The sequence below is a fragment of the Dreissena polymorpha genome, chromosome 2 (genome assembly GCF_020536995.1).
Source record: "Dreissena polymorpha isolate Duluth1 chromosome 2, UMN_Dpol_1.0, whole genome shotgun sequence".
Lineage (NCBI taxonomy): Eukaryota > Metazoa > Mollusca > Bivalvia > Myida > Dreissenidae > Dreissena > Dreissena polymorpha.
This window is the reverse complement of record NC_068356.1, coordinates 24,416,864-24,429,183: the sequence shown is the minus strand read 5'-3', so window position 1 is coordinate 24,429,183 and position 12,320 is coordinate 24,416,864. Positions and strand designations below refer to the sequence as shown.

The window sequence follows — 12,320 nt, the reverse complement described above, 5'->3', positions numbered from 1 at the left end:
ATGCATTGCTTTTCAGTAAGACCGGTGTGACACAATGGGGATACTCGTGATACCTTCCCGAATGGGAGACAACTTCTTAATTACGAAAAGACAGAATACCCAGTATAGAATTAAAGCCGATCTGACTGTAATTTGATAATTTATGGACGGTGTATTGCAGCCGATAACGTTATTTAAATGTTTGAGTGTTCATTTCCATTACATAAGAACTCGCTGGATCGTGTTTTTCACATTCATATTTATAAACACTGTGCAATTTGGTTTTCCATTTCTTCTAAATAACACCAGCGTATATGTTCACTATATCATAGAATTGCAAAAAAGTACGTTCAAATTGTAGTTACGCCAATAGCCATTCTATAATTAGATATCCGCTTGCCGGTTGGTGTTATTTAGGATATAGATATGGTAAATTTTCTTTTGTAACAAGATTTGATTGAATAAAATTTGACTATACCAACCTATATTATAAAAGCATTTCAAAAGACACAACTCTACTATAACATAGTAATTGACGGAACATTTGGTCATAAAATTATAATTATGCAGTAATTACTAAATTAGCAAAATGCCGTTGACTTTACAAGATACGTCAACCCAAAAATGTATAAAGTAAAGCACAATGGTTATCCAGAAATCACGGTTCATTATCACGATTGTTGTTAAGTATAGAAACGAATGTGTTGCACATTGGCCGATCAAGAACTCTTAGCTGTATTTAACTCAATACTATGCCAAAACACAGGTGGTTAGCGTGTTGCTATGATAAAAAATAGTGAAAACATCATTTTGAATGATAAATAATCATATTATAACGAAAAATTAACTTTTTTGAAAAAATAATTCACTATCAAATATATATATAACAAGGTAATCACCCCAAAACGGGGTGCATCGCTTTGAACAACATGCATATCTTCATCAATTGTGCAGCGATTTTCACGATCTTGGTCTTATTCAACGCAGAAATGAATTTCCTTTCTGGAAATGTATATGTCTTGCAATATGTTTACAAATGCTGGGTCAACTTTTAAGAAATAACACGATACACAACTCGTATGACCCAGTTGACAATGATCATGCAGTCTTTATGAATGAAATCTCCAGTTGTAAAGACACACCTCCGAATTGGACTAATGAAATCACTCGTGTCTTTAAAATGTCAGTTAGTTGAAGTGTATGTAAACAAAGGTTTCAAACGCGCTGGACAGTTAGTCTTGATGCATAATGTAACGACAAGAACGGTAACAATGATTTTTCATATGTTTTATTGAATTATGGTATCGAGGTACATGACCTGTGTAGGGAAGATGCCCTTTACTCCGTGAAGATTTCAGTCTTAAGGACTTCATGATCATTGTCAACTGGGTCATGCGAGTTGTGTAATAAATTTAATTTTTAGTTATAATATGATTATTTATCATTCAAAATGATGTTTTTACTAATAAATATCATAGCCACACTTTAACCACCTGTGTGCCAAAATAACTGAAATAGAAAATGTTAACAGACAGACAGACAGACAGACAGACATACTTTTTTATTCAAGACTTGCACATAGTACATCGTCTAAACACATATATTTACAACTAATATGTCAACATGTTAAGACATCCATATTTCCGTATTTTGTGAAGAGAAAAAACACACACAAAAAACACAACATAACAACAAAAAATCAACCGTTGTGAAAAAGGTGTTAAGTTAACATAAATGATCATACCATTTCTATAGTGGAGATGAGCAAATATCGAATATGTTTTTGAATTTTCAAAACATATGTATGCATATGAGATAAACAATTTTTTAAATAAATACAATAAATACAATTATTTGCTCTAAGTTTATTTTAACACAGCTAACAATTTTGAAATAAATGCCAATAATATTTGCTGCAATTAATAAATTCCAATAATTGTTCCATTTGTATCCTTACATAAATAAATCAGCAAACATTAATTTAACATGGTTAAACGTAAAAGGTATATACAAAAAATTGTTTTGAGACTTACATATATTCTAAGTCATACATAAATTTGCCAATAATTGTGATGTATCCATACCAAAGTACCTTGAATCTACAAATGTTACATCGACAAGTGTACAATGTGTATTTAAGTGAAACGTTGCGTTTTTAGTTTGTGGTCTGAAAACCTATACATGTGTGCCACGTGTATGTTAACGTTTCTGATGACATGCTAGTAACCTATTGTTAAAACGTTGTTATCAGTTGATATCAAGATATTGATATTTTTATATGTTATAAATAAACACAGCTTTTGAAATCGTTCCGTTTTATGTGTTATCGATACAGGAGCATTCATAACCGTTTCCTCTCAGAAAAAGTTTGCTTTTTTAGAAAACGTAAGTAAATTCAGAGATTTTGTGTTTGCATATCGTCGTGTTCGTTGGCAGTGCTTGATTTGTTTTTGGTAATTGCCAGTGCTTAATATGGTCGTGTTCATTGCAAGTGATTGATGTGGTCGTGTCAATTTGTAGTGTTTTATACGGTCAGGTCAGTGTCAGAGCTTGATATGGTCGTGCTCATTAATAGTGGCTGATATGGTAATGTTCCTTTTCAGTGCTTGATATAACCATGAACATTGCTAGTGCTTGATATGGTAGCATTAATTGGCAGTGTTTGATATGGAAGTGTTTGATTGTTGGTCGTTGCGATTGTCAGCGCTTGATATGGACGTGGTCATTGTCAGTGCTTGATATGTTCATTGGTTGTATTTGATATGATCTTGGCCATTGTTTGATATGGTCGTGTTCATTATCAATGTTTGAAATGGTCGTTGAATTTGTCAGTGTTTGACATGGTGCTGGTCATTATCAGTGATTGATATGGTCTTGGTCATTGTCAGACCTGCATATGGTCGAGGCCATCGGTGATGCCTTGTATTTGTAACTCGACAGAAAACACCTTTTTCAAAGTAGGTATTGTAGAGGTTGAAGTGTTTTAATGATGTTCAATACTAGTATATATAAACAGTGAATTATACCAAAGGGCGTACTCGTCATGTTATTGGTTCGTAATGTCTGTCGTCACTGTATGTCGCTATGCAAGTTCGTCTAATTAAATAGCATTGGCAGCTGTTTACAACAAAATATGACGATTTAATGAGTCACTGCTCTTTGTGTTGATAATATAATAATCACTGTTTTTTTACAGAAGTTGAAGTTGAGCATTTCTTTACCGAGATATTGTTTTAATCAACTGCAGTATGTTATTGTTTTATTGCCAAATATATGTTATACATGTGCGGACAGAAAGCCATACATCATAACGCACGAGAGTTAATAGTGGGGCCACGTCTTTATTAGCTCGTACAGCTTGTCCCCAGGGCACGCCGTCTGCCCCACATCCCTGTGGCCCCGGAGCGTGTAGGTGGCGGTGATTTTGTGGTTGTCATGGGCGCACTTGATCAACTGCTTGACGGCGTTCAGGGCAGCGTCGTTCGGCACGCGATGCGTAAAGTCGCCGATAACGCAAATAGCTGAAACGATTGCGAAACGAATTAATTCATTATTGCAAATCGTATTACCTCAACTGCTTAATTAGTTCATTATGTTGTGGTTTCTTGGTATTTGGTGGAATGAAAAGGAACCAACCCAGGCCAACGGAGTTGTAATTAAGTGTATGAGCGCCAATTTCATCCCAGCCTCTGGCCTCGTACACATTGCCGTCCTCTCCCACCACAAAGCTGTATCCGATGTCAGACCAACCTGCAACGACAATGCATTGTTTGACATGTAATAATAAAACAGGTTTTGTTGATAAACATGGGATTATTAACAACACACTTTTTAGCAATAGCACACATAATTGGTCAATATAGCTTACTAGTAGTCTAAAAGTGAGAGCTACACATTAAGTGTACTTACCATGCCCGTCCATGTGATAGTTCTGGTAGGACTTCACCACGTGTGTGCACTCTGCCTTCGTGTGGCAGAATCCAGATGCGCCGTGGTGAATGAACATGTATTTCGGGGTGCTGGGAAGACGGCCGATTGAACTGGTTGGTGCGCGCGCACCCCAGTCATGTCGCGTGACGATGGGAGGACATCCGGGCAACTGGACAGCACGCGAAGCTGGAGAGGCAAGCGCCCTACTGATGCAGAGATCGGCAAATACAACGAACGCGAAAATGAACCTCATTTGCACCTGAATAGTACATAAAAAGTAAAGTATTGATACAGAGCATACAAATATAAGATATATATTAACAACAAAATCTGGTGCATTATTCATAGTATTAGATAACTGTTTGTATTGACTCTTTTAAAAATAAATGAAAAACAATGTTTAACCTGTCTTTTCCGTCTATGAATAATCACAGCGGGCTCTTGAGACTGTTAATATTGCCTCTTATCTTCTTCTCAGAGTGTCACCTGATATCTTCCAATAAAGGACAGCAACGAGACATCCTGTTCTATTTTTTTACTACATGTCATAATTAATTGGTATTTTACCAAATAGTAGATGCTATTTTGTATTTGGTTTCTATTTCATTAGGAAATTATTGAAATGATTCCAATGCAATACATATTTCATTAAAATGATTTCTATGTCCTAATGAAATAACTCCTAATGGAATAACTCCAATATATTTTGGGGGTTTGGTGATTTGAACAGATTGTCATAAGTAAACACATGCTTCAAAGATGGCGGTGCTATTAACTATAGAAAAACAGTCAAAATGTGTGCGATTTAAATACTGCTGCATTGTACATAATGACAAATCTTTTAGAACGTGTATATAGCTATCACAGCTGTTTATTGTGATTTACGAGGACAAATCTGTTTGCGAGGAAACATTTCGATGAATGGCAAACTACTATATCCGTTTCCTGCACATGACGTTCACGCGCTTTACAAAATTATAAAACAATTTCATAGACATATGTAGCAGTAACAATTTGGTTCTGCTTCATAAGAAAGAGGCCGCTATATGTGAGTAGTCTAACCAAAAGCTTCTTGTCATTAAGTTCTATTACAACGTGTATACAGTTTTTTCGAAGCTTGTTTTGTAATCATGTTGGGAACTTATATATAATTATGTTTTATTACTTTCCTGTCCTACACAATCAGTAATCATAACTGCTTATGGATATCTATTTACAAAAAAGATTAGTAAATAAAATAAAAATACAAGCAAATAAGAAGGTATTAATGGTGGTGGTGCTGAAGATGGTGGTTTTGCTGCTTATGCTAATAATTGTACGGTGGCATAGATGTTACATACACTCATACATACAGTCGAGGGAATGACATAATTAAAAAGAGGACTCAGAGCGGGGCAAAACTAAATAAATAAAGGAGGGGGGCCTTAAACAAATGAGAAGATATTTTATAGTGTTTTTTTTAGTTTCGCACTCCTCTTTTTTCTATCTCGTTCGCTCGACTTAGTAAATCGTTCCCTCGAGTTAGTGTGTCGTGGGATCGAGATAAAAAAAGAGGAGTGCATTTTTTTAAGGGGAGTTAATGTCACCTCTACGCCACCGTATAATGCTGATGATGACATTGTCTGTTTTATTTCCCCAAAACATGGTAACATTAATGTGATTGTCCTAATGAGTTGTTCAACATGCCGTCTGTGTTGTTAGCTCTGACAAATGTGAGGTTTGCTCACAATTAAATTCAATTTGAGATAACCTGAGAACAGGTAAATAGTGGTAGATCGACGTGTTGTAGATGTTTCGTGTTGCTGCTATGTATTTAATAAGAGGACGTACGGCTATTTGGATCGTTTGTGATCAGGCAGTATTGAAAGATAGATAGATAGATATACCCTCCACCAGTGTCACACTTTTTAACTTGCACAATGAACCACACTGTAATATTATGACAGTGATCGACTGTTGGCCCACAATCGGGTTTACCAAAACGACGCATCATCTACATTGTGCTCTAACTATATTACAAAGACAATTTTTATGTTTATTTACTGTATACTGTATAAAAAATATATATAAACATATATAAAATCAAGGTTTGCATCACGCTTAAATCCCGGTTATATATATATATATATATATATATATATATATATATATATATATATATATATATATATATATATATATATATATATACATTTTTCTTTAGGTTAAGCATGTGTTTTTAATTCTCTTTCAACCTGGGTGTTAACACAACCATTCCGCTTGAATTGTTTTATTGAGATAAACGAAAGTTATAAAGCAAAAAAACATAACAACAAAGGTATTTATTTTATGCCGATGAATCGTTTGATTTGTTATGCAATTATACATACATATGATACCGTATAACTTTTTCTTCACCTATAAATGTGGACATCATTCTAAAAAGGAATTGATACAATCAAAAACAAATCATATTAATTTAACGAAAAGTTTGTTCATTGTCTATAAATATTAACGCGACAGATTTGCTCAACGTAATGTAATACGATGGCTTAAATATTAATTCGCGATCGTACCAGTTTTCATGAACACGTTAACATGTTTAACCAAACCCTTTTGCAACCAATATAAGTTTTGATACAAAAATGTTTAATGCTTATGAAATAAAAAAAAGCCAATTTATCTAAACGAATGCAAAGTGGTTTATTCCCTGACCAACGCTGACGATCCGCGGTAAATATAATACTACTATGAGAAAGTGTTGCTGTCACGAATTAAGGCCACCATTCAGGAAAAATCGAATCATACCGTTCTTGTGATCAACGTTTCCAATTAAGTGGGAATTATTGGTAAACATAAGACATGGCAATCCTATTATTCTATCGACTTTGACTTCCGAGACATCCATCGCGTGTCGTGTTCGTGTCGGAGAAAGGTATTTATGTCTGTATTGAGTGTTGGTCTTAAAATTGGCGGTCGGTGTCGCACACGATAACAAAGTGAACCTAGAAACACGCACGATTTTTAGTGTGAGCGTTAACGTTAGCTCACACTAATGTTACAGACCATATTTTGCAAATCAGTATGTGCTTAGAAGCCTTAGCTATGGTATGGAAAGACAACCACTGCCTGTTGCAGCAGACGACAAATGCTATGATCGTCTGCTAGGAAATATAACTACCACATTTGCATGTTTATAATTCACCACTGGTACACTGCAGAGGGTTTATATGACTAAAAGTGTTTAACATCTTGTTAGACGAGATTGGCCAGTCTAGTGTTTATCATTGAAATCTGTACATATTGGCTGCTTTCAGGGAAATGGGGCTTAATGCATGCCACATAAGATTAGCCTGTGTATACTGATTAGCCTGTGCAATGCGCACAAGCTTATCAAGGACGACGTTTCTGATTGTATAATGGTTTTCCTTTAAAGAGAGTCTCTGGTACTGGGATGACAATTTATGCATTCGCATTAAGCCCTGTTTTCCCAAAATGAAGCTAAAATTATATTTTTTTATTAATGATTTAAAAAAACACATCTGGACCTTTAAGACACACTCTTTATAAATTTGAATGGGTTGTGTTCATTTAAAACTTGCAATATAAAAAGCTATTACATAATTTTTTAACTGAGTTGCGTCTAAACTTATACAACAGCGAACACCTACAGTGCCTTCAGCGCTTTGATTAGTGTGAGCGTGAGCTCACACTAAAGTAGAGATGCAGTTTTGCAAATCAGTCTGCTTTAACTACGCTGGGACGAAAACTGCAGCTAGTAATGATAACCACTGCATGTTTATACTTAACCACTGGTACACTGTAGCAGACAGCATGTGTAAGGTTTAAGAGCTTGTTCAACAATATTGGCCAGTCTAGTGTTTATAACGGCTTGTGCGACGACATTTGCCCGTTTATCATTGAAATCTGTACATATTGGCTGCTTTCAGGGAAAACGGGCTGCATTAAAAGTCTGTCATGTTGGCAAAATTGTTGCTCAATAATTTAAAGAAAATAGATACAGTATTAGACACACATAACACAACATGTAAATGATTATAGGCTTGTTATTTTTAAGCAAGGAAACAAAATTCTTAAGATGGTTGGCAGTGCAGCAACCAATTGTGAAAAAAAAAGAAATATTGTTGTTATTTTGTCTAAGTTATCTCTATAACATAAATATGAGGATAAACAGTGCACACACATCTCGACCTGTGCTTTAAGACACATTGTAAATTTGAATGGGTTGTGTTCATTTCAAACTTGCGATTTAAAAAGCTATAACATAATTTTGAAAACTGAAGTGCGTCTAAGATTATGCAATAGCGAACAACTTCAGTTCCTTAAGCGCTTTAATACGTCTAGCATTCGTTACGACCCATCGACTTATGCTGTACAAAAATAAGTATGTGCGCATGAGGCGAAATGGAGAAGGGGGCGGCGTCTTTATTCCTCTTAAATTGTAAGACCTTCCATTTTCTACGCTCTTGTTCCGCGCCTTAATTTGGGATTACGTTCGTACAATTTGCATTTAAAATGCTTTGTAACAACAGTTTCAAATTAAGTTTGGATTTCTTTTTTTAATATATGACCCAGTTTACATTTCAACAACTTTAGCATTATATTTATGGGTGCTTTTCTATTGCTGTTGTTACCTTAATCTGATTAAATAACATAATGATAATCGCATTCAATTTAAACAATAATAGCACATACCGGGAATATAATTAAGTGGTTTTGATTAATAGCTGCAAATTTGAAAGATAAAATAATTTTTACTTTCGCACAAAGTTACGTTTAATGTTTTCTTGGAATTATTCATTACCATTTGTTTAATCTTACATGCCATACGAAACCTGTTCATACGGGGTGCTATCTTGATCGTAAATCATATATTCATGGCTACAAGTATACTTATTGTTGAAATCCCATGTTATCATCCAAATAAGGCTTAAACACGGCGTCATTTACATGCATGTATTGTTTCGATTTGAAATAAATACTGGCCTATCACAGCACTAATGTATAAGTTTAAATCCGCGCACAGACTATGTTGTTACAACTAAGTTTTTTAACGTCGAAAGTAAAATATCATCCCAAAAGAGTTCCCTGTGTCCTGTCGGAATATTTAAGGCTGCAATTTAAGTCATTTCCTCATTTCCTGGCAATTCAACCCACATCGTTTGTTGTTTGCCAAATCGCACAATCGACCGATAGCGTGAACGATGGTCGTGTTCATATAACAGGTCCACTGGCACCAGCAGTTATGCGTAAGAGAATAACGTTTTTCCGCAGCCGACCGGAGGCGAGTTCTTCTGATTTTCTTAATCATCTTTGGGAAATTCATTCTTAGAAAAATACTATTTAATAATTTATTTGATTTATTATGTAGATAAGATGCAGTTTGATTTTTTTTGTATCTAGACCCACATCCTTGTCTCTATGCGAGTAGTGGACATGAACAACAAAATTAACAACAAATATTGCGAATTGCAGGCTACCTACCCCACGTGCTAAATTGTTAGCTTGCACCGAATGTAGTCAAATGATAACATCTACAATGTAAATGAAACTCTTTACTTTTAAGATATTCAAGTTTGAAAAGTGTTGCATTAGGAAAGTCTCCTTTTCACTTGTCGGTAGCCTGTAATTTGCCAAAATGCGCGGTAGCGCTCCCATCAAATGAGCCATACATTTTCATGATTTTCTGGTGTAAGAAAGATGAAATTGAAAGAAATTTAAAATAAAATCGCAGTTATCATTTCCACGTGTAAAAAGATTTAACCATACATATCCCACGTGCTAAAGCGCCCTATGGTCACGGATGAACGATTTAATCGTGAGCTTTCTCGTCATGTAGTCAAATGATCACATGTAAAAAAATATGTATCAAAATATTAACGAATAACTGAGATATTCAAGTTTGACATGAGTTATAAAAAAATTCAAGTGCATATGGCACTTCTCCTAAATGATATATAATTATCTATACACCCATCAAGTTTCATGTTGAAATCTTACATAGTATCTGATAAATAGCCCTAAACAGTTTGTGACAGACCGATATCATACAAAAAACAACAAAGGGAAGTAGGTCTTATTAAATAAATATTTGTGCAAAACGGACATCGCACAAAAATAACAGAGGACAATAACTCCTCTTTAAGAAAGTGCAATGTGATGGTTCTCATGTTTGGCATTCCTCCTCTGTGATATCTATACACCATAAAGTTTCATGTTGAAATCTGATCTAGTTTCTGAGACATAGCCCTGACACATTTGTGACAGACGGACATTTTATTTAAGAAAGTGTACTGAGTGTAGGGTTATGGTGATAAAATTTCGTGTTGAAATCTTAGATAGTTACTGTAATTTAGCCCTTACAAGGTTGTGACAGACGGACTGACGGATTGACTGACAGACAAAGCTAAAACTATACCCCTGCGAAAGAAAAACAAATACGGTACATATTAGATTTAAAATTGAGATAACTAACTTTATTTCCCAATATATCGCCCCATTGGTGCAAAAAGGTAGAACGTGCCTTATTATTTCAATGTCACATGGTACCTTTTTGCACCAGTGGGGCAATATGTTCCTTATACTTTTAAATCACAGAAAGATATCTTCCGTAATCAGCTTGTTTTACACTACAGGCTATCCATTGCGGATATGATATCTGATTGCCAATTAATGTCATTAAGGCCATGGGCCATTTCCAGTCAAATTTGGCTAGATTGAATGATACATGGTGTATTAAACTATAAATACATATAATGTAAAACATCTGAGTTTGAAAAGCACTAGATCAGAAAATAATTAAATTACATTCATTTTCATTTATGACTAAAATAGAAAATACTGAAAAATGCAAATGACTTGCAAATGCAGTCCACCAAAATTATCGCCCCAAGGTCTTACAGCAATTCATTAGTTTAAGCATTTAAGATCACCGCCAAGTATGAACATGGTCATTAGGACACAGATAAATGTTGCATAATATTATATACTATTTATGAATAATGATTATGCAAAATCTTAAATAGTTTAGAGTAGGCTTTTTGTATTACTTGTGAGTTCATATATATTTCATACTGAGTACATTCAACATTTGTGTATCATCTAATACGAATTAAGCTTTATTTTGTATTTCTTTAATATCCTTAGTTCTAGTATATTGTGTTAATGATGCAATATATTATGATGTTTTTTGTGTGATTCATATGTCATTATTTATGTGACCCGTAATTGGTTTAATAAACAATTATTATTCTTATTCTTTAGGACGAATATACATGCACTACCAGGTTTAAAGGTAGAACATCAATCCGCTCCCCATTTTGCAAGGTTGAATATCCATGTGTGCTTAGCTTTGACACTCGTATAATCAACTACAGTATGAAATGTAGTATTTGCCATGAATGAACACTTGGTTACGGAAGATGTCCATTTGAAGATGAGACTAATAAGTATTTATTCATGAAATAAGCATGATACGTCATTACATGCCAAAATACCAAGTTTGAGACAAACGATGATTTTTGCATATTTCAAACAAAAACAATTTATGAACTGTCATTTGCTGGGATAAAAAGATGTTGTTTTGTGCATGGACAACACAGAATTAACAATAATAATAATATGTCACGAGTTTAAGTTAACTTTAGCAATACATTTGATACCCATAATCGTAGAAAATATCTGTACAGGTTAGTACTGATATTTTTATTGATCTAGTTCATTTACAAATTATCAATTAAAAGTCCAATACAACCAAATGCTTTCTTCCACATTAAATAACTTGATTGCAAGCATGTTAACTTGTTAGATGAATCAAGGTGACCTCACTATAGGAAGACCAGACTTCATGCAGGTGCATTAAGTGTTGTCCGAGATTAGCTTGTGAAGTCCACTTAGGCTTATATGAGAAAACATTTCCACTTTTTTTTGTATAAAGGAAGTTTCTTCTTCACAAATATCGAGTAAAGGCATAAAGTGTCATCCAAGATTAGCCTATGCAGACTGCACAAGGTAATTGGGGACGAGACTTAACGTACATGCGTTAAGCCCAGTTTTCCCAGAATGCAACTCACTGTATTCTGGTTGCAAGCAATCCGTATTCTATAGATCCTTAATTGTATAAGAATGTGAGTTACAGTTTACAGTTCACACAATCAATATTAATTATATGCGCATTCTATGTAATTTCCTTTTAAAAAACAAATTGAATAAACTTTGGTTTGTAAATGAACATAATTAAAACATTAGTCACGTTGGTATAAATAGTACAGGTACATACTTTTGAGAAACAACTGCATGTGCTATCTGCCTGCTTGCTGTTATAAACTTCATTATCTTATGAATGAAAATGTCACACATGTTGTTGTAATGTGCATAATACACACTTTTCCATCTCATCAATGCGCTGTTCA

At 34.5% G+C, this 12,320-nt stretch overlaps 1 protein-coding gene across 2 annotated transcripts; it reads right to left on the bottom strand.

The window, feature by feature from the left end:
- Positions 1-3,225: 3,225 nt before the first annotated feature.
- LOC127866268 (peptidoglycan-recognition protein SC2-like) lies at positions 3,226-12,316 on the bottom strand. Of its 2 annotated transcripts, none has more exons than XM_052406708.1 (4): positions 12,188-12,316; positions 3,889-4,168; positions 3,616-3,729; positions 3,226-3,500 (listed from the first exon to the last, which is right to left on the bottom strand). In XM_052406708.1, exons 2-4 carry the CDS (start codon positions 4,160-4,162, stop codon positions 3,301-3,303), a joined length of 588 nt encoding a protein of 195 aa, XP_052262668.1. In that variant the 5' UTR covers positions 4,163-4,168; positions 12,188-12,316; the 3' UTR covers positions 3,226-3,300. The 2 variants fall into 2 exon arrangements, with proteins under 2 accessions (XP_052262668.1, XP_052262667.1); XM_052406707.1 differs by lacking the exon at positions 12,188-12,316 and adding an exon at positions 4,315-4,453.
- Between the last annotated feature and the right edge of the window lie 4 nt (positions 12,317-12,320).